Source organism: Perognathus longimembris, chromosome 13, assembly GCF_023159225.1.
Source record: "Perognathus longimembris pacificus isolate PPM17 chromosome 13, ASM2315922v1, whole genome shotgun sequence".
NCBI classification, from domain to species: Eukaryota; Metazoa; Chordata; class Mammalia; order Rodentia; family Heteromyidae; genus Perognathus; species Perognathus longimembris.
In genome coordinates this window covers 31,411,575-31,436,815 of record NC_063173.1, presented here as the reverse complement: position 1 = coordinate 31,436,815, position 25,241 = coordinate 31,411,575, and the positions used below count along the sequence as shown (strand labels likewise).

Genomic DNA, 25,241 nt, shown 5'->3' with positions numbered 1-25,241 from the left:
TGAAATAAAGTGAATTTCTACCCTTGAAGCCATTAGTTAAAGAACATAGATGTGGCTTTGAGGTCATAAAAGGCATAAACTTTATATACTTTCCAATTGAGTCTATGGGAAAAGTTGGAGAAATATAGAGTATTAAATAAACCAGTAGATCACACTTAAAGTTTTGGCACAGGCTATCTTTTTGGGGTTTTTTTTTGTATATTTTCTTTCTTGTGAGAATGTTGTGAGCAAGGAAGGCATCAAAACCATACAGCTCTCCTTCTGCTTTCTTTATCATATACTGTGGATGAACAGACTGAAACCCAATCCTCCTCTATTCAATTGCACTAGTCCCACTTTGAAATATGAAAGGTAAAGACAGAAAATAAGCCAGTATTATATGGAAACATATTTATTGGCTGAATAATAAAACTTAGCTAAGGAGTTATTAAGATAAGAATTACCTCCTTGAAGTACAAGTTTTTAATAAGCAATATAGAAGCACTTCCCCTTATGAGCAATAATACACTAAAACCTAAATCATAGGCCTGTGAGGGGTGTTTTCAAAAATTGATTCCCTTGTAGTTGACAGATGATAAAAGTACTAGACATGCAAGGTGAGACATAACAAATTAATGTATACATAGGAGTGGGTAGGCACTACTCGGTTAGACTTCCTAAGTGCAGCCACTCTCACCACGACAAAACCCATTTTGCAAATCTCCCTGCAATGAATGATTTGACAATACTTGTACAAAAAGCTAAAGCAATTCACAGACCATGGTTAATAAATAAGAAAGAAAAGGAGAGGAAAAAACAAAACACCAAGCAACTTGCAATGGGCTGGCAAGCAAGCAGAACAACACCTGGGACCTCATCTGAAAATCAGACACTTCAGCTTTCCTAATCACAGATAGAAGATGAAGCGTGGAACAGAGTTACACATCATGCTCTTGGGGGGGTATTTCCACATCTACTTCAGAAGGAGAAACTTGAGTCAGTCTACCTATAAAATGCATCTTCTTAGTCGTGATTGAATCAGGTTACCTCTGCAGATGATCAAACCTTCCAGGAAAGACAGGAGCCATGCCTTTCTAACTGCTCTCTCTGGGTGATCAAACCATAACAATCACATAAATATTGTACAAAGTGAAAACCCAAATTAGAACCACTCAATCCCTCAACCTTTTCATTTACTTTCAAGATGACCTCAGATTAATTCTCAAAGTGCAAATCTGGACACACAAAAAAGGACTAGGTCTAAGAGAAAACAGCCCCATCCTCTGTCCTTTCCACAACAGGAGACTGGTTTGGTTCTTCATCCCTCACATCTGTGCCTTTTGAATCATACTTTAAGGTAGTCGTTCTTCAGCCGACCTAGCCGGGTCCCGTGGCTCCTGATGGTAAGAGCCAGCAGCTCGTATTTGTCTCTGAGCCCAGCAGAAATGTCTAGTGTTTCCTTCAGCAGGGACCTAGTGTGGACCAGCATCCCCAGGAAATCCTCATTGAGCCTGTTTTCCTGCCGGCTGTCCTGTTCCTGACCCTGCTTGAACTTGCTTTCCAACTCAGTGAGGGACTTGTCCGAGTTGGAGTAGGCATCTCCGATCTGGTGGGACTCCCGCCGCAGGTACTTGCCATAGCTCTCTTCCCCGTCCAGGTCATAGGAGATGCTCTTGCTGATGCCCTCTAGGACCCGCCCCGCATCCTCCACCTGGCGACCCAGCACCGTGAACTCCTCTCGCAGGGTGAGACTCAGCAGGCTGCTGTCCTGGCCTCCTTCCCCCTGCGAGCAGCGCCGGCGGTCACTCACCCTGAAGAGCAGCTGGCACTTCTCCGGGTCATCATTCTCCTCATAGTCCCCATCGGGAACGAAGTAGTGGTGGAGAGTCCCATTGGACATTTCGGGGTACAGAGGGCCATCAAAATAGCCCTGACACGGGTAGCAGAAGAAAGCTATCCAGAGGAATTTGAGAAACATCATTCTGGCAAATCAGGATGACCTGGGAATCTCCCTCCCCAGGAGAAGACTTTTCGGGCAGGAACAAGCAGAGCAATCAGTCCCTTTGGTCGTCAATGCCTCCTTCCCAAAAGAGAGTCTTCTTCAATCCCAAGCAGCTGGTTGCACCCGAGTCGCCGCTCCTCAGATAGCTTCATGGGGCTCTCCGCACCAGTTTGGGTAGCACAGCCGCACGGCCGGCAGCGAGGGAAGGATGCACCTCGCAACTCTCTGCCTTTGGCCCTTTGCTGCTCTGGGGCTGGAAATGCCTGGCTCGGTCCCAGTCCGTCTCAGCTCGGAGGGGGGCAGGAGGAGGGGGGACGCACTCGTCCGGGAATCTGGCAGATGGTTGTCTTTCTCTCGTACACTTTTGGAGTTCCCTCTTGCTCCTGGGAGATGGAGCGTGTGGCCAAAGAGCAAGGCGCTTGCTTTCTGATACTATTTCAACCCCTGGACTGGGCGGGAGGGACTATGGAGCTTTTCCTTTGGCTAAAGATATCCTGAGGATCTCTGGGCTCTCAAATTACAGCTGTTTTCCTCACTTGGAAGTCTGGGAACAAGTTTGGAAAGAAACTTCTCACTAGGTCTCCGTTATTAAAGGCGCAGGGTTTCTTTTCAAAGATTGGAAGTGGGAGAAGCTGCAAAATAGAATTTAGCTAGAATTTCCACAGCAAAAAAAGGCTGATCTACTGTTAAGATGTTAGGGGAGGAGAATGGCCATTTTACATGTTTAAATAGCAGTTAGGCTGGATTGGCTGAGTGAGCCTGTATTTATTTTTTAAAAGTTTTCCTTTAAAGCCAAATTAAAAGTAACAGAAATGAGATATTTGTTTACAAATGATTGGTTAACAAAATATATGAATTTTTATGGAAACAATAGGAATATAAGGAGTAGGTTAATGCATAGTTGTAATAGGCTCAAGATTAAAAACTAAAAAGAATTAAGTTTACTCATTTAATAAATAAAAGGACAACTGAAACTGCTGCCTAATTTTATGACAAATGTTCATACTGAGCTCCTATATTGAATCTTTAGCTTTATATTTTGCAGCTGTTAGTTTTTCACAGCTACTTACAAGCTTTTAAAGAGTTCAGTGTTTCAGAGTTATCTAAATTTTCCAGAAAGGAAGGGCAGAATGAGTAGAGTAAGTTGTTAGTTTGTGGGCATTGTCGGAGAGCTATTAAGGCACAGCACAAGGTCTTTTCTTTAATTTGATTTAAATAAGAAGCTATTTTTTTTGCCAGTCCATTTTAAATTCTGATTTATGAACTTATTAACACATGGGGGAAGCCTATAAGCCATTGGCTCAAGTTATTGTTGAACATTTGTTGTGCTCAAGTTCTGTTTTAGGTAAAAAATAGCAGTGAGCAGAAATGGAGAAAAATCTATGCCCTCTGAGAGTTTTCATTCTAGGAAACAAAAAAGGAAATTAAGTAATATACAACAGAATAAAACAAATAAGCAGGATATATTGCATATTGCACAGTGATGTGGAGAAAAGAAATTAAGGAGTAGGTAAGAAAGCAGACCCATGTCATAATTACAGTTCCATGCATAATTGATCTTTTTCTTTTGAATTATACTAGGACTGCTCATGTTGATTTGCCAGCTTTCAAAGCTATCTCCCTTGAAATCACAAAGGGACTAAATCACTAAACGATATCGTGTGATAGATGACTGTCACAATCATCACCATCACTGTCATTGACATGCACAGCACCAGTTCTTGGGCAGACAACGAGAAGTCCAGTCAAATGGTTAAATAACTATTTCATGGGTGTGGTATCACATGCATAGATCGTTTGAGGCATAGATCTTTTTGGCTGCACATTCTAAGCAAGATATTTGATATCCTGAAAACATAGAGCATAGTTTTTACTTCTGGGGGAAACTCTACAGGAATTTTCTTAGTGTTTGTTCATGCTAGAAGACCAAGGCTATTTTTTACTCTATTACAGAGAAGACTAGAGCCTGCTGTAGATATGAGACTGGATTGCTGGACTCACAAGTCACATTGGCTCATTTCTTGTCCCCTTAGACCTTAATAACAGATGAATTCAAACTGTTTTCTTGGACAAAGGAAAGAAGAATTTGTTCTACTACTTAAGTAATTCCTCCCTGACTTACTAACAAAGTCCATTAAACAAATTTTATATTAAACACTTTTGCTTGCTCCTATTACTTATAGGGAGAGTTAAGTTAGCTTAAAGTTACAAGGGCAGGTAATAAAAAATTCAGCATCTTCTCTGGAGACTGAGGCATATAGAAACACAAAGTCATGAGAAAAGAAGAGTTAGGAGTATTTACTGTCTTCTTGCAATTATCTCATCTGATGATATAAATCTCACTCCATGTCTAACAAACGAATTAGTTTGTATAAATAAGTAGGATCAAGTTTAAGTGTGAGTAGAAACAAAGGGGGATTTATTAATTCACATAAAGTTTAAGGTTAGATTTATTGTTTCAGACAAGACAAGGGTTAGTCCAGAACCTGATTTTGATTTCACCATTCTCCGTTCGATTTCCTCAGCTTATATTCTTTGGCAGTTTCTTCCACTTGTGATCCCAAGTTTATTACAGTGTCTTCTGGGGCTACATGCTTCTTTGTTCATTATTATTGTCACACAGGAATTGCAGATCTGATCTTTCCCACATTTCACCTATGAATGTAGTACATGACACATCCTAGTGAAGAGGTATTAGGAGACTCTGATAGTGGAGTTAAGTATTAAAGTTGGTTCCCTTAGGGCAACGGTCCAGCAAAATCAACACCAGGTAAAGGACATACTCAGTAGGAGATGGAGGGTTGAGGTCAAGTGGGGAGAGAGTAGATGAATGAAGTGAGGAAAGGATGGGTAAGATGTAGTTGTGAATTCATTGTACATACCAAAAACTGGTTGATCTAGATGCGTAGTATTCACAAATTGGTCTGTTACATGGCACTTACTTTGTACCACAATTTACAGATAATAATAATATATGCTAATAAAAAATGAGTTAAAGTTGGTAAGGAGAGAAGGAAGGGCAGAATTGTCCTCCAAGAAGCTAGAGGAATCAACCATCCTATGAGGCAGGGAGAGCATGGGGCTAAAATGGATTCTGGGGACACAAGCAGTAGACATATGGCATGTGGAGGGGGAGAAGAGAAAATAAAATGGACCAGACTGTTAATGATAAGAATCAGTCATTGGAAATGAAATCAAGAGTACGTTTTCAATGCTGTACAAAGTTCACTTATACATATGACAAGGACTCAGAGTTATTGCAAGAAACTTCTTTACCTGCTTTAAACTCTTCAATGGCATCCCATCTTCCTTAGAGTGAAATTCAACCCTCTTAGCTGGCCTAGAAAACTTCAGTTGTGTGGCTTCTACATTTCTATATCTTACAAAGACCAACTTGGTTTACTATACTTAAGCCATAGACTTCCCTCAAAAAAATGTATGTCTTTCCAAGATCTTTATATAAGCTGTCTCTCTGCTGGAAACTGTTCTTCTAATCCCTTTCCTGATGAACACCTCCTCTTCTCTCAATTTTCTTTGAGAGACCCTTGCTGATGTCTTTATTAATTAGTTGTCCTTCTCATTTTCTTTTATATTGCCATGTTATTTTCCTCATGACACTTTCTGTCATTATGATTATAGTTTAGTGTATGAATTTATGTTGCCTTTATATTTTCTCTCCAGATTGACTCAAACTATGTGCAACTAAAAGCAGTGCTTACTTCTTTCTTCCCAGTTTAGCAGAGTGACTGGACCACAGGAGACACTCAGTGAATGTATGTTACCAACCTGTATACAGCTGATCATATCTCATTTGGCATTCTAACAATAATGTTATTTTTCTTTTGTTTTGCATTAGACTTTACTGAAGTTTGAACTCAGATCCTGGGCAGGTGCTCTACCATTCAGCCATGCCTTCAGCCCTTTTAGATTTAGCTTGGAACTACTTTGAACCATGGCTTTCTTTTACTTGTACTTTCCATGCACCTGGAAGTACACAGAAATGCCTGAAAATTCAGGTAGGAATCACTATACCCAGCTTGTTTGTTAGAAATCTTTTTAAAAAGGTCTTGCTTATTTTTTCTTGTAACATCTCAAAACAAGATCCTCTTGATGCCTCCTCCCTAAGTAGCTATGATTATAGGCACACTCCATCATGCCTGGTTTTAACAAGATGTTTTTGTAGTGTTTCGAAGAAGCCTGTTCTTTGTTGTTTTATAATATGTATTGCACTATTTTAGATAGCTTATTTAACTGTCTGTCTACCTCCACTAGATTTTTCAAAATTAAGCTTAATATTCTTTGTGATTAGTATATAGTAAGGACCTTGTATTTGTTAGTTGTGATGATAGTTAAAATATGGAATTTAAGTAATTATATAATTCATAAGGATCAGATCCATGTTTGTTTGTTTGTTTTCCCCCTAGCCAACAGTTAGGCAAAAATAACCTCATACTGAATATCGATGATCCTGGTAGGAAAGGAAAGGAAAAGTCTTGTGAATTCCAAAGATGAGAGTGGGTAGAGGGGTATGTAGCTGGGAAGAGAGATTTGTGACCAATCTTAAAGACACTGTATAGCAATGTCTACATAACAGCATGGAGAATTGTGGTCTGAAAGCTGAGGAAGTATCAAGCCACCATGAAAGATTGTTTGTCTGGTAAAGATTTTCACATTTCTTCCATCAGCAGTGCATATAAGGGGTTTGATCCAACCAGGCTTAGAGATGAGGCTGTCTTTATTACTTTTATTAAGTTACTTTTTTATTGCTTTTATAAAGGTGCTATGCAGAGGGGTTACAGTTAGGAAAGTCAGGTAAAGAGTACATTTCTTTTTGGACAATGTTACACTTCCGCCTCTCTCTCCCAGGGTAATTAAGTATCTTGACTAGTAAGAACTTCTATGGGCTAGGTGAGAAAACATAACTCCAGCAAATCATGGCGATTTGAAAAGTTTCCCGTGAGTATACTTTTAAATACATATACAAGCCTCCATAAGAATATGATCTTATATAAAGTACCACAGTTTTTACATAGGAAAGATCATCGTTAAAGACATCTATAATATAATTAGTGTCACTGAGAACTATCAAAACTACATATGAGTGGATAGGAATGTGGCCTAGTGGTAGAGTGCTTGCCTCAAATACATGAAGCCCTAGGTTCAATTCCTCAGCACCACATATATAGAAAAAGCCAGAAGTGGCGCTTTAGCTCAAGAGGTAGAGTGCTATCCTTGAGCAAAAAGAAGCCAGGGACAGTGCTCAGACCCTGAGTCTAAGCCGCAGGACTGGCAAAAAACAAAACAAAACAAAACAAAAAAACAACAACCAAAAAACTACATATGACAATTGTTTTACATTTTATTTTAAAGGTGATGTACAGAAGGGTTATAGTTACATAAGTCAGGTAATGAGTATTTTTTTTTAAGCAATGTATTATTTGTTCTTGTCTTCATCTGCTTGGGCTGCTATAACATCAAAGCTCATACAAAAACATGGGTTGATCTCTCACATTCTGGATATTGAGTAATCCATGAACAAGATCCCACAGACTTGGTGTCTGGCAAGGGCCCACTTCTGGGCAAGGTGGCCGTCTCTGGTCTTTTAGAAAGATGCCAATCCCATTCATGAGGGTACACTGTTATGACCTAACCACCTCCCAAAGCCCCCACCTTCTAATGCTATGATGATTAAGTTCCAACAACTGCATTTCCAACCTATTACAATTCTCATCATTTTCTTTTTTTTTTTTTTGGCCAGTCCTGGGGCTTGGATTCAGGGCCTGAGCACTGTCCCTGGCTTCTTCCCGCTCAAGGCTAGCACTCTGCCACTTGAGCCACAGCGCCACTTCTGGCCGTTTTCTGTATATGTGGTGCTGGGGAATCGAACCTAGGGCCTCTTGTATCCGAGGCAGGCACTCTTGCCACTAGGCTATATCCCCAGCCCCAATTCTCATCATTTTCAATCTCTGATAAATTATGAGAATATGAGGTAGAAACTATACCACTCTCCTTTCAGTGAGCATTGTGATCAACAACCACATTGAGAAACAAGGTGTGAGTGTGTGTATATTCCATTGGGGAGGGGAAGTGATAAGGGACACAGAATCAGGAAATGAATATAATATGGGGAAATACACAATGACGGTCAAACAGGATGTACCAGATATATGATGGGTGAAGGACTTGAAAGCACACAACTGATTGTGTCAAGGATTTTTTTTTTATGGCAGGAGACTGACTGAAGTTACTATGGCTTATTGGGGTTGAGGCCATCTGTTTCTTCATTCAAGAAACCTTACTGTCTTATTTTTTTTCCTCAAAAAATTTCTTAAGAAACCCACATAATGGCCATTCAGATGATCCTCATCAATTGGTTGGGGTTCATGGTGAAATTATGTCAATGTTAGCAACAACAATAGCATCTCTATTTCTCTAGTTGTCAGGAAATGGGAATGTCTTCCAATCTTGTTGTTTTTGGTTCTTGGCTTCCTTTTTATTTAATAAATTTCTTTTTAGAAATCTTGGAAATTTGAAATTTGTTGTTCAGTGAAAAAATCCTTGATTGTGCTTTTAATCCAAATCCAAACAGTTTTTAATGCTAAAGAAATGTAGTTGGAGGAGGATGATAGGGGCTGTTTTGAAGATGAGTCAAAATGGACATGTTGTCATTGCCTTTGGGAACAGAAGTTTGAATAGACTTCAGAAAGTGTGCTTCTAGAATGGACCTGATTTCATCCACAACTTATTGTGCATCATTGTTTATGTTGCCTAATGGGTGCCTGCACTTTTTTTTCATGGGAGTTGGAGTGCCTACACTTTACTTCTCATCAGTAGGAAATACTTACTGCTCATCTGGTCCTTATTTTGGGGGCCTTATGGCCTCAAATATCAGATAAATGAAAGAGATATAATGTCATACATATGTTTGCAAAGCCATGATTCATTTAAACATGCTCTTTAGGTATTGAATCTTTTAGGAAATGTTCTTACATAAATCTCAGATGCTCATCAATCTGAACACGTTCAGAGTAGGTAGTAGGTAAATATTTAACACAAATATTAAGCAGCTGATTAAAAATTAGCAATTTAATACTGAGCATGTGCTTTGTACCATGAACTCAAGAGAACTCAAAGTGTACATTGGACATACAAATTATTACTGTGGTCAAGATTCATTCACATTACTTACAATAATGCTAAGGATTATTTCGACAGGGTAAACATTTATGTGTTGATTAGCTTTCTATTTATCAAACCACTGGCACACAACCCTTATTTGTTGGCATTGAGTCCAAGTTACAGCCTGCCTTACTTGAACATGTTAGCACAGATGTGCTTGGGATGGACTGTAAGTGAAAATAATATAGATGTTGAAAATTGCACATATACAATATTTTCTTGATCTATTCATCCACTGAGTAGCATCTCTGTTGATTCCATATCTTAGGGATGGTACATAAAGCTGTAATGAGCATTATTGTGCTGGTGGCATTAGTTCAGGCTGGTTTGTGGATATTTAGGTAAATGCCCAGGAGTGGGATTGTTGGGTCACAGGGAAGCTCTATGTTTAGGTTTTTGAGGAACCTCCATACTACTTTCCAGAGTGGTTGAACAAGTTTACATTCCCACAAACAGGGTAGTAATACTCTCTTTTTGCCACATCCCCAACATCACCTGTTATTATTAGTTTTATTGATAATGGCCATTCTAACTGTGTTGAAGTAGAATCTCAATGTTGTTTTGATTTACATGTTTTTTATGGCCAGAGATGTTGAACATTTCTTCATGTGTCTATTGGTCATTCTTATTTCTTCTTCAAAGAAGTCTCTCTTTAGGCCTTTAGACCACTTATTGATGGGGTTGTTATTTCTCTGAGGTTTTGTTTGGAGGGATTAATATTTTGAGCTCTAAGTATATTTTAGATATGAGGCCCTTGTCTGATGTATAGTGAATAAAGACCTTCTCCCAATCTGTGGGCTTCCTATTTATCCTGCTAACTATGTCCTTTGCCATGCATAAACTCTGCAGCTTAAGGCAATCCCCTTTACCCAGTTTTTTCTTTGATTTATCAGACCCCAAGAAACACAGGCTGCATGGTTTCCTTCATTTGTAATAACTAGAATATGCCTATAAATTTACAAGTTAATCCATTGGATAGTAAAAGACAAATAATCACACTTGGACATGATTAATTAAACACCACTCTAAGCATCATACAGTGAAAACAAAGGAGGATGTTCTTTTTTTTTAACTGTTTTTTTTTTTTTGTGCCTTTTTGGTACTGGGGGTAGAACCCAGGATGTTATACTTGCTAGGCAAGTGCTTTGCCACTAGCTACATCTCAGCCCCAAAGGAGGTTATTCTTTTCTTTTTTGAATAATTACTTATTTATTGTCAAAGTGATGTACAGAGGGGTTACAGTTTCATACATAAGGCAGTGGGTACATTTCTCGTACAATTTGTTACCTCCTCTCTCATTTCCCCCCTCCCCTTCCTTCTTCCCCTCTCCTCCCATGTGTTGTTCAGTTGGTTTACACCAAATGGTTTTTTTTTAAAGTATTGCTTTTGGAGTAGTTTTGCTTTTGATATTCCCTTTCCCTTCCCTAGTTCTAAGCCAGTATATACAGTATCCAGGGTACTCAGATGAGATACAGTTATAGCACGGGAACAACCCCTGGCAGGGGATACAAGGGGATCATCGACCCCCCCCAAAAAAAAAACACACAAAACAACAACTATAGTTTCACATGGCATGTTGAAAGTAATTACAACAGTGATGTAACACTCGTTAAAGAGGATATTCTTAAGGGAAGATCATAACAGGTCAATAACTATGTGCATATTACCATATAAAATGATGCTTATCCAAATGAACTCCAAGAACTGGATACAAGAGTTCTTTTTATTGTACTGTTTTGCAATTGTTTCATTTTTTTCTTTTATTTTTGTTAGTTTATTGCTTATTGTCACTGTTTTTTATTTCCGTACACTTTGTCTTGTATATAAGTTTATCTGATTTGGGGAAGGGTTGGTGAATTGTTGAAATGGTGGAGCAAAGTGTGAACAAATTCAACAGTGATACTCACTGCACACTATGTTGGAAAAGAACTTTACAACTAGGGGATAAGGGGACCCAGGGGAGGGGAGGAAGTAGGATAAAATGAGGCTAGGGGTAACACTGTTTAAAAAGAAATGTACTCATTACTTCACTTATATAACAGTAACCCCTCTGCACATCACCTTTACAATAAAATTTAAATTTAAAAAATGAGAAAATTGTGGTATATAAAGATCTCAAAAATTAAATGCTCAATCAAATTAGTAAGTGAAAAATGAATGGACAGTTCTCAGAAGAAGAACTGTGAATGTCTAATAAGTTCACAAAGCAATGTTTAAGAGCCTTAGACATAAGAAAAGTAAAAAGCAAAATGACATGAAAAACTGGATATGGAGGCCCATGACTGTAATGGCAGCTACTCAGTAGCTGCATAGCTATTTAATATATGAAGTACATATGGGACAAAAAGCCCAAAATACAAACTATATTGAAAGAAAATATTCACATATTGAACATAGAAATGTAATTCTCTTTGACTATTCTGCAAAGCAATGAGGTTATTTTTATCAGGAAACTTAAAACATCTATGTTTAATATCTAGTAATTTGGCCCTAAAAAAACTAATACACACTGAAAAATACAGCAACAAAGAGACTCATTGCTATATTGCTCTGAGAATAGATATCTGGAGAAAAGCAAGGTGCCCCAAGTAGAAACAAGAAAAGCTAAATATATGCTATTTCTGAATACTGAAAATATTTTTCATCTTTTAAAAATTAAATTTAAAGTTATTTTTAAGTAAAATGGGAAATGATAGTATGAAAATGGTAAGTAGATAAAATTTAGAATATAAGTGTATGAAACAAATGATGACAGCATGAGAAGCATAGAGCGCTTAGATTTGAAGCAGTAGATATATTCTTTGGTACAATCTGCATTCTCAACAGTTTCTCACAAGAGGAAGATAAAAGAAAGTAGAGAAAGGAATTAGTATCAAAAGTTAGAAAGACTTGTGCCACATTCTAAAAACTTATTTTAGACAGAGTATATCCTTGACATCCCCAACCCTGCACACCACAGTCTGCATTTGAAGTAACCTCTGAAACCACTTGAATGGGTAGCCAATAAACCAGACCAAGGACTCAGAAGCCTCTGGCAGACTCATTTCATTATAAAAATAAAATCAGTATGTTCCCTTCTCATGAATTTGAGGTTTAGGTTCTAGATTTTCACAGGTTGGAATTTTTGCTGCCTTTAAGGGGAGTATTGGAAAGTAAGTTTAGGTGCAATGTGACTTGTGTTATAGTATTTTTTGTGTGTGTGATGTTGATTTTACTTGAAATAATAATAAAAATTCTTAAAATCCTGGCTATATATATATATGTATACAAAATAAAGTCAATTATAAATACTCTGGGATAATTTAATATTAATGTTTAAATTAATTTTGTAAATTTAATCTTTCCATTTCTTATTCCAAATCATTTGTATATTTGTTAAAATGTATTCTACCACATATATAACTTATTTGCTGATTTTTTGCCTACAGCTATCTAGTAAGTGGAAGGGACTTACTCAAGGTAACTGTCAAGCCTAACTTGTGCAATGCAAGGCACACAAGCAAAATTTAAAAAGTTCTCTTCACTGGATACTTTCTACATTTTTGCTTTCATTTAAAAAGTTATAAATGGAGCTAGTTAAATCAAGATTGACAATGTGCGTTTGTCCACGTGGTCAGATTATTGTGAAGAAAATTACTGTGAATGTGGAAACAAGAGATGCTTTATTATATTTTCCTTTTTTATTTGTTAATTTGTCTTTGGGAGTGTTGGGGGTACAGACAAAGTGGAGAAAAGGATGAACAAATACAATAGTTATACCCACTAGACACTATGTGGAAAATGAATTATACATCTTGTGGGTGCATCTGGGAGAAAAAAACTGGTAGAGGGTGAGGGAAGGAGAGACATGGTTTAAAAAAAATGTACTCATTACCTGACTTAAGTAACTGTATCCCCTCGGTATATCACCTCTACAATAATAAAATAGAATAATAAAAAAGAAACAAATGAAGAAATGGTCATCTTCTCAGGACATAAAGGAAATACAAATAAAAATAATTCAGATTCCATCTCATCCCATTTAGATGGGCCCAAATCGTGAATTCCAACACAAAATGTTAGCACGGATGTGAGGAAAAAGGAACTTTATTTCACTGTTGGTGGGAATGCAAACTAGTACAACCATTGTGGACAGCAGTCTGGAGGTTCCTCAAAAAGCTAAACATAGGGGCTGGGGATATGGCCTAGTGGCAAGAGTGCTTGCCTCATATACATGAGGCCCTGGGTTCGATTCCCCAGCACCACATACACAGAAAACGGCCAGAAGTGGCGCTGTGGCTCAAGTGGCAGAGTGCTAGCCTTTAGCAAAAAGAAGCCAGGGACAGTGCTCAGGCCCTGAGTCCAAGCCCCAGGACTGGCCAAAAAAAAAAAAAAAAGCTAAACATAGATCTTCTCTACAATTCTGCCATATCACTCCTAAACTTCTACCCAACATATCAAGAGCCAAGACACACTAAAGACACTTTCACATCTATGCTCATTTCTGTATTATTCACAATTTCCAAGTTGTGGAAATAGCCCAGATATCCTCCAGACACAAAAATTTTATACCTGTACACAATGGAAGTTTACACAGCCATTAGAAAGAATAATATTATGTCAATTGCAGAGAAATGGGTGAACCTTGAACAAATCATGTTAGGTGAGTCAAGCCAAGCCCAGGGAGACATGGCACATGTTTTCTCTCATATGCAGAAGCTAGATCTAAAATATACTGTGATATGATAAATTATACAGGACTCTAGGCATCCATGCACATTGAGACCAAAGGAGGATACTCTTAGGAGGGGAACACAAAGGCACAAGGCCTGTGTGCATAATATTTGTTGAAATTAACTCCAGGAAATGGAAGTAAGAGTACTTTTCTTTGTTGTTATTTTTTTCTTTTGGTCTTCCAAATTTGTTTATTTATATGTATTTGAGTGGGTAAGGAGGAGGAAGAGAAATGGAGGGACAGAGGGTAAACATAGCAGCAGTACTCACTGGACACTATGTTGAAAATGAACTATAAAATTTGTGGGTGGGGATGGGAGGGGAAAAACCGGGAGAGGGAAAATGAAGAAGTGACACTGTACAGAAATAAAACTACTCTGTTTATTTGTTTAATTTTTTTGCCCATCCTGGGGCTTGAACTCAGGCTCACTATCCCTGAGCTGCTTTGTACTCACGGTAGCATTCTTCCACTTGAGCCACAGCACCACTTAACAGCATTTTCTAAATAGATTATTGGAACTAAGAGTCTCACAAGCTTTCCTTCCATGGCTGGCTCTGAACCATGATCCTCATATCTCAGCCTCCTGAGTAGCTTCGATTACAGGCATGAGCTACTGGTGCCTTACAAGAAATGTACTCTTTACCTGATTTATGTAATTGTAACCCCTCTATACATCACTTTAATAATAAAAACAAAACATTTTAAGTAAGGAAATGAGGAGGGAAAGGTATAATTTCCCATTCCTAATGGTGGAAGGTTTTAATAAAAGTTAACACCAAAATTTTCCTTGGTCCTAACTAACGTTGGAAAAATGGTCCTTGAAATGTTTTCATTCCAAAGCTCTGAAAAAGTAAAGTTTGGATTACAAAAAAGTTCAAAAATAGAGCCTGTGCTACTCAGGAGGTCTGTCAAGTAACCAAGTAACTAATGGTGTTTGTAAAGACTCAATATTTTTAAACATACTTTTTGCTCTCCCTGAAAGTACACCATTGTCTGGTATGAACTGACCACAATTTATAATTTATTCATAGTGGAAAGATTTGTGACTTGTAATAACAGGGTAGTGGCAGCAATGTAATATCAGAGATTGTAAAAATGTTTAAAGTAGTTCTCAAATGGAGAGTGCTTCTTATCATTCTGTGAAAGTTCAGTCTACTTGTAAGGAATATCAAGCCACTTGACTGTGGGTACACAGTGCTGGGCTCCATGGTAGGCTTGAGTAGGCTGAGCACGAGGCTTTCTGCCCTGGACAAGTCATCTTTCTCTCTTCTCCCTTGAAATTGTTTATCAATCGTGGCTTTACCTAAAAAGAAACAGAAGCTAAATGAAAAAGGACAAAGTGATCTCAATAAAAGAAAAATGCTCCTGTTGGGAAAAATAGAAACAAATTAAAAAGAGCTGATGGGATTTATCATCAAAAGTTTGCTTTCCAAATGTAGAGTCTTGTCTTTCACACAATTCCAAATTTTAAAAAAATGTTTATTTTTTTAACCTTCTGAAGTCTCTTTGTTTTTTTTGTTCCTGGATTTAAAATTGGTTGAAGAGAAGGAGGGGATTCATTTGAAAATGGAGGATTCAATGTGATTTGTACTCCTAGATGCCAAGCCTCAGCAGGTGACAGGAACAGTAAAATGTGGGCAGCGGTGTATGTTAGTCATACGGGACCAAATCTCTGGGTATTTTATACATCTGGATTTTAGGGGCGTGGAAATATGTAGGCAACTGCTTCTGTGCTTTGCTATTTCTGCAGAAAATTTAGTATATTGACATCCTGGCCTAGAGTTCTAAATAAGAGGATGTTTCCAGATACTGTCATCTGAAGAAGTACAACCATTATTTGAAAGCACACCAACCCAAATACTACCACAACATATTGACCAATTATTACAATTAAATTCAAGATACTAAAACATGAAATTATACTTCTATGCACATGGGAGTAGTAGAACTTGCATATACTTTTGTACATGGAATTATGAAAACAGTAGACAAGATATATTAAATAAACTTTTTTTTCAAGTCAGTTCTACATACTTATAATCCCAATTACTAGAGACAGTAGATGTTCTACTGAGGCAAGAGTATCATAATTTTGAGAAAAACTGGTGGGCAAGTTTGCAAAATTCTATCTCAATAAATTTACAAAGGGGGTTAGAATTGTAGCTCAATGGTAGAATACTTTCCCAACATGAGCCAGACCCTTGGTTCCATTCCCAGGACCATTTTAAACAAAAGAAAAAAGAAGGAATTCTTCTTCAGAAATTTTTGTTGGAGATAATCATCACAAAAAAAGTAAATGAATCCAAGAAGGTAAGTATCAAACTTTCTGTTATAATGTGGAATCTAAAAAATGACATGAAAGCAGAAGGCAAACTATTAGAGGTCAAGAAGGACACCAACAGGAGGGGTGTGGGTGTAAGTGTGGGTGATATGGGATAAATATGATCTGAATAAAATAACTCATATCCATGTATGAAAATAGCAGAATGAAATTTTGTATTTTGTACACTTCAGTATATGCTACTAAAAATAAGTGAAAAGTAATATTTTTGTTAAAAGCACGGAATGAAAGTAATAGTCTGGGAGAAATTACTTGCGTGTCACATAATCTGACAAGTAATTTTTACACAGAATATATAAAGAATATCTAACAATTGATGAGACAATAAACAACCCAATTCAAAAAAATTTGGTATAATCTTAAACAAAGAAAATTGATGACTGGCAAACACATGACTGAAAATATAAATATACCACTAGCCTATGAACTTTCTCAGCAGCATTAGCCAACAATAAAGTGTAGTAAAATGGTAATGAGATAAGACTCCACACTTACAAGCACTTTCTTTTTTTTTTAATACTTATTTATTTTTACAGTGATGTACAGAGAGGTTACAGTTTCATCCGTTAGGCCTTGAGTACATTTCTTGTACTGTTTGTTACCTCCTTCCTCATTCCCCTCTCCCTCCTCCCCCTTTTACTCTCCCCCCATGAGTTGTTCAGTTGTTTTACACCAAATGTTTTTGCAAGTATTGCTTTTGGAGTCATTTGTCTTTTTATCCTTTGTCTCTCTATTTTGATATTCCCTTTCACTTCCCTCGTTCTAATACCGGTATATACAGTATCCAGTGTACTCAGATGAGATAGTGATACCACGGGTATAACCACAGGAAAGGGGCCAAGAGACATATGAAAAAGTGGTCTATGTCATTGTCCATAAAAGATATGCAAATCAAAACAACATTGAGATTCCACCTCACCCCAGTAAGAATGTCCATTATCAACAAAACTAACAATAACAGATGTTGGAGGGGATGTGGCCAAAAGGGAACCCTACTTCATTGTTGGTGGGAATGTAACCTTGTTCTGCCACTCTGGAAAGCTGTATGAAGATTCCTCAGAAGGCCAAACAGAGAGCTACCCTATAAGCCAGCAGCCCCAATTTTGGGCATCTACCCAAAAGACCACAAACAAGAACACACTAAAGCCACCAGCACAACAGTGTTCATCACAGAACAAATTGTCATCGCTAAAATATGGAACCAACCCAGATGCCCCTCAGTAGATGAATGGATCAGGAATTTGTGGTACATATACACAATGGAATTTTATGCCTGTATCAGAAAGAATGACATTGCCCCATTCCTAAGGAAATGGAAGTACTTGAAAAAAAGTTATACTAGGTGAAGTGAGCTAGACCCAAAGAAACATGGGCTCTATGGTCTCCCTCATAGGGAATAATTAGCACACGTTTAGGCTAGTCACAGCAGAGGATCACAAGAGCCTAATAGCTATGCCCCTGTGAATGCATAAGATGATACTAAGTGAAATGAACTCCATGTTATGAAAACGAGTGTTATATCACTGTTTTAATTACTTTCAACATGCCATGTGAAACTGTAGCTTCTTTTGTTGATGATCCTTTTACAAGCACTTTCAAAAATTTAAAATTACAATAGTACGTTAATAAGGATGTGGAGCAAATTGAAGTCTCCTATACTACTGATGGAAATAATCATACTGTACAACTACACTGAAAAATAGTTTGATATTTCTTTTTTTTTTTTTTTTCTGCCAGTCCTGGGGCTTAGACTCAGGGCCTGAGCACTGTCCCTGGCTTCATTTTGCTCAAGGCTAGCACTCTTCCACTTGAGCCACAGCGCCACTTCTGGCCGTTTTCTATATATGTGGTGCTGAGGAATTGAACCTGGGACTTCATATATATGAGGCAAACACTCTTGCCACTAGGCCATATTCCAAAGCCCAAGTTTGATATTTCTTAAACATATATCTGCAAGATGATCTAATCATCTTAACTATTTTTCTAAGATAAGTGAAAGCATTTGTCCATATACTGACTCTGGAATGATCATCATAGATTTACTAGTAACAGCCCAAAAAGAAGCAATTGAAATGTCCATGAAAAGGAAAATAAAGTATGGTGTATTAATAATTGAAATAACATTAAGCAATGAAAAGGAAATATTGATAGCTGAAATATGAAAAATTTTCAACATAATTATGCTTAATTAAAGATGCCACATAAAAGGAAACTATGTAGGCTGGGAATGTGGCTTAGCTGTAGAGTGCTTGCCTAGCATGAAGCCCTGGGTTCAGTTCCTCAGTACCATAAACATATAATTCTGTCAAGGAATCCTCAATAAAACTGTAAAATATTATATTTATAGATGCTTAAGTGATCTTTCTTGTTATATTTTAGTTGGAAACTTTCCTACTCTCTAGCATTGAAAGCCTCAGAAAAGCAAATTTCCCTTGTCTAGAAGCAGTAAGTCAGCTACAGTGAAGCAGTCATGAGAGAGGAGAGATGGTAATGGCTCTGATTCAATAAGATTACATGGTATAACACATTGGACAACATATCCCAGGTGTTACATCCAGCAGTAGCAGGCTTCTAGAGGATGAACCAGACTTGTTGAGGACATTAGAAACTAGATGAACAATTTATTCCAGGAATATTTCCTCTTATTTTATGTATTAATGTGAAAACTTATGAGATTGTTGTTGCCCTTCAAGATCTCCAAGTGCAAATCTACTGGTCTCAAGGATTTGAAGTGATAGTTATATCTTTACCAGGCTTCACTAGAAGAGAAAGCTCTTGAGTTCTCTACTTTGGGATTTCAGTTTATTTTAGGAGTTCTAAGGCTTTCCTTTCCTCCTACCCTAGGACTCTTGTTCTTGGCATGAATAAGATGCAGACTTTCTACACTCTGTCCAGTTGTTTTACTTTCTTTGAAGAATTTCCTCCTGTCTTCTCTATTTTTTCTCTGGGTATTAGGAAACACTGGCTAGCTGAGTATTCCTACAAAGTTATTGTTTACACTGAGATCCAAACTGCTGGGTGCTTCAGAGTCAGGAGTGGAGTTGTTTCATTTTTGTTTGTATTTCTCCTATTATATCTCCTTGCAAGGATTGAGAAACATCTCACATAATCAAGTTACCATCCCACTATAATTGCAAATATTTCCTTTTGATATTTTGCTTGTATTTAATGTTCTTTATTTTGTTATTTTGGTAGCCTGCTTAAAGTCTGAGAAGTACTACGTGTGTGTGTGTGTGTGTGTGTGTGTGTGTGTGTATTAGGAGGGTGTGTAGGCATGTGTTGTATGTGGGAAGGTAATGTGTTGTGTATATAGGTGTGATGCATGTGGGTGTCTGTGTACCTGCTTACTAGTAGTTGCAAAAAGATAAAAAAGCTAACAACTAAAAATAAATTTAAGTATTGGACCACATTTCTTGAGGGATTTCCCTGGTCATGACCTTTGGCAACGTCTTTAAGTGTCTTCCTTGCCTGAAGAGTTTTTCAGGTTGGATGGTAGTAAATTAAAGGTCTAAATAGTATTCCTTGGGAAATGTTCTCTATGATATTTATCCCCTATATATTCTGTTTCTCACTTTATTGAAACATTCCTAGAGGTGACAGTTACCACTTTCAGTGGTTTTCTTTGTTTAAATATAATGAACAAATTACACTTGGAAATTAGAACTTGTGTCTTAATGGAAAAGTATGGATTATTTTTTAAGCACTGTATGCCTGCTTACATATTTTTAAGCTTCCTGAATCAGTTAACACAACTTAATGTTTTATCTCCACAAATTAGCAAATGTCACATACATATAAATCCTTGTATTGATAATCACATATGGTAACACTCACCTGTTCTCTTCAAATCCAAGTCAGCATCAATCAATGGAGCCTACAACTGTAAATAAATGACAGCTTGCAAAGGTCCTGGAGGATCCCTTTGTCACCCCTCTGCTTTCCTGTGAATCCAGTGTGCAGGGTGTATTTCAGGGAATTCACTACCCATATTGCATTGGGAAATATACTACGAAGCAAGAAGTTACTTATTCCTCAAAGAAAGTTAAATACTTTATTTTTATGTGGTATAATGCTAATAAGTGTGGATTTTCTTCTGTGTAGCCAAAGAATCATAAACTTTCTAGCTAGGAGGTTTCTTAGAAGTTGTTTAACTCCCAGGGCAATACAGAAATAGTCTCAATCATGTCTCAAAGAAGTGGCTGCCCATGTCGATTTGAGCTTCTGTAGTGGTAGGGTCAAAGCAGTTATTTCCTGGTTGAAAGCATTTGCCCTGAATCGAACTTTGTACTCTGGTTTCATTTGTTAGTATTGGGACCACCTTCTAGGTATTCAAGGTGGTATGTGCTATTCCTGCTATGACATATTCATGCAACACACCTGAGTCAACTTTTCCTTTTATTTTGACCTGCTGTCTTCACGGTTTCTCTGGCAATGGCTGAATGAATCAAGAATAAACATCTTAAATAGGAAATATTCGCCTTTGAACATTTAACCCAAGGAATGTGAAGACTTGTCTAATCACAGAGCACTTGCCAGTGGAACTCTCAAGACTTAGAGTCTGAATTGTTTAGAGAAACCAATCCAAAGTGGAAAGATTGGCTGTGCTTGAATCATCATGAGCAAGAGGTAGAATGTATTGAGATAGAAGAGGCCTGGCAAGCTGAATCAATTCTTTTATTGTTTGATTTTCATTTGTTTTATTCATAATTTTAAGGAGTATTAGAAAATATAATATATGATAGAAGAATTGCTTGGGGATGGAGCCATAGCTCAAATAAGTGCTTGCTTATAAGAGCAAGCATCTCAGTTTAAATCCCAGTACTACCAAACAAGAACAACAAAATCTTCATTGTTTGGTCCAGGTAAACAGAATAAATTTCATGGTTTAATGGACACTGAATAAGTCAGATACCATTTTTTATAATACATGTTGGACTCTAGTCATCAGTAGTATCATATCTAAGACTTGTATCACATGCTTAAATATGGAACCCTATAGAATGTTAACTTAAGCAGTACATACTTATGAAAGAATTCCCAAAGAACCCTTTGGTTATAGAAACACTAACATAAAGGCTGCACCTTTTACCTGTTGAAGTGACTGTTGCAACACATGTAAAGATGTGTCATCCTTGTTTATCACATGCACACAGTCTACTCTCAAGGTATATGGAATCAGTCTGAAAAATAAGTTTTGGTATAAGAACTCCTGACACTTGGGAGTTCTTTGTAAACATATCATAAGGTAGTCTCTCTGGACACATAGAAAAAATAATGGTTTTTACTTTAATCTGTTTTTAATGAAGATTGTGATAGGAGAATGTCACATTATAAGTACATACATTTATTCCAGGAAGCCCACACATGCAGCTATTTTAATTAGTACATCATAGCTACAAGGTGAATAGCTATAATTATTTTGTAGTTAACTCTACCAGGTTATGTTGAGTTACAGCATGCATTTCCACATACAGTTTATCTGCCATAAGAGGACTGGAGAAGTCACAAAGCTATTGTGGTGCTAGGCTTGGCTAAAACTGTTAAGATATGCTCTCTCACTCTCTTTTTTCCATATATAAATCAGTGCTTAATCTTCCTGTTTGATTGGCACATTCAGACAGACCCACCCAAATTGAATTTCCTTATGACCCCTGTATTCTGTACTTCACTTCTAATCTCCTCTTGGTTCATTAGGAGCCAATTTATATCAATTGCTTTTATTTTTTTTTCTTTCTATACCCCCCCTTGTGTTGCTACAGGAAGAAGTCAGGAGTTTAAAGGCTTCCTATATTACCTTTACAACTTTCTCAACAAGGGAAAGGAAACTACCAATGGATGCAGTCATCATCTTTATAGCTCAGCAAATACTTACTAAATACTCTGTTATGTGTCGGGACCTGATGTAGGCCTTAGATACAAACTGGCAATTATAAGGTTATTTAAACTTGAATTTCTTTCTTATTTGTTGTTGTGGTTTTTGTTTCATTATACTATTATTCCTCTTTCTATGCCATTGTTTGTGTTATATTTTTGGTAGAGATTTACTCAAATCTTTTTTTTTTGCTATTGTTAATATAGTCCATATTTTATTTTATTTTTCTTTCTGAATAATTATTTGTTTGTTTTCAAAGTGATATACAGAGGGGTTACAGTTTCATACATAAGGCAGTGGGTACATTTCTTGTACAAGTTGTTGCTTCTGCCCTCATTTCCCCCCCCTCCCCGCCCCCGCCTCTTCCTCTCTCCTCCCATGAGTTATTCAGTTGGTTTACACCAAATGCTTCTGTAAGTATTGCTTTTGGAGTCGTTCATTTTTTTTATCTGTTGTCTTTCGATTTTGATATTCCCTTTCCCTAGTTCTAATACCAGTATATACAGTATATAGGGTACTCAGATGAGATACATTGATAGTGTGAGGACAACCACAAGAAGGGGATACAAGAAGATCATCAACAAAAAAAGCTACAGTTTCACATGGCATGTTGAAAATAATTACAACAGTGACATAACACTCGTTTCCATAACATGGAGTTCATTTCACTTAGTATCATCTTATCTGTTCATAACGGCATAGCTCTTGGGTTCTTGTGATCCTCTGTGGTGACTAGCCTAAATCTGTACTAATTATTCTCTATGAGTGAAGACATAGAGTCCATGTTTCTTTGGGTCGGGCTCACTTCACTTAGTATAATTTTTTCCAGGTTCTTCCATTTCCTTATGAATAGGGCAATGTCATTCTTTCTGATAGAGGCATAAAATTCCATTGTGTATATGTACCACATATTCTGACCTACTCATTTTCTGAGGGACATCTGGGTTGGTTCCATATTTTAGCTATGACAATTTGTTCTGTGATGAACACTGTTGTGCTGGTGGCTTTAGTGTGTTCTTGTTTTTGGTATTCTGGGTACATGCCCAAGAGAGGGGCTGCTGGGTCATAGGGTAGCTCTCTGTTTAGCCTTCTGAGGAATCTCCATACTGCTTTCCAGAGTGGCAGAACAAGGTTACATTCCCACCAACAATGAAGTAGGGTTCCCTTTTGGCCACATCCCCTCCAGCATTTATTGTTAGTTTTGTTGATAATGGGCATTCTTACAGGGGTGAGTTGGAATCTCAATGTTGTTTTGATTTGCATTTCTTTTATGGCCAGTGACATAGAGCACTTGTTCATGTGTCTCTTGGCCATTCTCTTTTCCTCTTGAGAGACGTCTCTTTTTAGGTCTTTAGCCCACTTGTTGAGGGGGCTGCTGGTTCTTTGAGGCTTTGTTTTGGAGGAATCTAATTTTTTTAGTTTTGCATATATTTTAGATATAAGGCCTTTGTCCATTATATGGTGAGTAAAGATCTTCTCCCAGTCTGTGGGTTTTCTGTTTATCTTGCAAGCTATGACCTTTGCCCTGCAGAAGATCTGCAGTTTTATGCAGTCCCATTTGTCCAACCTTCCTTTGAGTCTTTTTTCTTCTTTTTAAAACTTGCTATTGTAAAGGTGATGAACAAAGGGGTTACAGCTACATAAGTCAGATACTGAGTACATTTTTTTGAAGTGTCATGTCTTTCCTTGTTTTCTCCCAGTTTTTCCCTCCCAACCACTCTAGACATTCACACAGTGAGGCCAAGGGAGTATATTCTTAGGAGAGGATCACAAATGCTCAATAGCTATGTGCGTATGATCAAATACAATGATGTTTATCAAAATAAACTCCAAGAAATGGAAACAGGAGGCCTTTTGTTATTTTTGCTTTTGTCTTTGTTTTTGGTGTGTGTGTGTGTGTGTGTGTGTGTGTCTGTGTGTCTGTGTGGTCTTTGTTTTCTATAACTTTTATCTTTTATGTATATTTATCTGTTTGGGAGAGGTTTAGGGGCAACACATAAATGTGGGGAGAATGGTGAACAAATGGAGCAGTGATATTTACTAAGTACTGTTGTATGAATTATACTCTCCAGAGTAAGAAAATGAGAGTGTCTTTGGTAGCCCACAATTTCAAATTTTCCCTTCCAGTAACATTATTTTGGTAAAAGTATAATGCATAATTTCCTATTGATATTCTCCTCTTTAGTGAACCAGACAGAGATCATTCACAGGCTCAGGGGTTAAATGGATTTATTTTAAAACCTGGTTCTGAAAAATAAACCCCGATAAGCCAGGTACTTGAAAGAGATAGTTTGGGGATCAATGATTGAGAATGTTGAAGGGGTGACATTGAAGAAGATGCATTGTACTCATAACTGTTTTGTACCCATATAACCCCTTTGTACATCTACTTAAAGGTAAGAAAAAAAAAAACTCTGGCTCTATAGGTCTAGCTCCTTTTTGTGGAGACAATAATATAATCAGAGTTGCAAAAATACTCTTGAGAGGGTTAAATAAGAAAATATATGTAAGTAATTTGTACAGAAATTCATCATAGGGTTAGCTCTTGCTCTGAATTCTAAAAATTTTTCTCTATGAAATTAAGTTAAACCATGATAATTTAGAAGGAAAAATCCTGGCTCATAAACACTTATTTTCTTTCAATTATCCCTTAAGCAAAAAGTGTTTCATGCCAACATTTAAACATTGGTATTACCTGGGAATTGTTAGAAATACAGAATTCCCACACCCTTTGCAAAGAGTCCCTGAAAGCAAGTGGAATGATGATATGCTAGATTGAGAGAAGTTCTACAGTAAATGGTACCTAGTTATGTGCCAACGACTAACCAGATATATTTTCATTCCTACACATGGCTCAGATTGTCATATTACCAAAGTGCTATAACATTTGGCTTTTCAGTTTCTCAAAGTTAATGTCTGGAAAAACAAAACCCAGGTATGAGAATGTAGAATAGATTTTTAAATTGTGTCATCCATTTCCTTCAGTATCACGTTCCCATTACATATGGGTCATAAGCATATTTTATTTTATTAAGCCATTTTGGTCCACATAACAATTATGCAAGGCCATAATACAGGATATGAACTTCATTTTAGAGGAAATGAAACTGAACTTCAGTGAGATTGAAAACACCTTCCACAAATGTTCTTCTAA

The 25,241-nt window shown here is 37.3% G+C and overlaps 1 protein-coding gene across 1 annotated transcript; it reads right to left on the bottom strand.

The window, feature by feature from the left end:
- Positions 1-375: 375 nt before the first annotated feature.
- On the bottom strand, positions 376-2,489 carry Fibin (fin bud initiation factor homolog). Its single transcript, XM_048360148.1, has one exon. It carries the CDS (start codon positions 1,958-1,960, stop codon positions 1,325-1,327), a length of 636 nt encoding a protein of 211 aa, XP_048216105.1. The 5' UTR covers positions 1,961-2,489; the 3' UTR covers positions 376-1,324.
- Between the last annotated feature and the right edge of the window lie 22,752 nt (positions 2,490-25,241).

Bases quoted from the DNA above. Each gene is read 5' to 3' on its own strand.
- Fibin (XM_048360148.1), bottom strand. From the start codon at position 1,960: ATGATGTTTCTCAAATTCCTCTGGATAGCTTTCTTCTGCTACCCGTGT.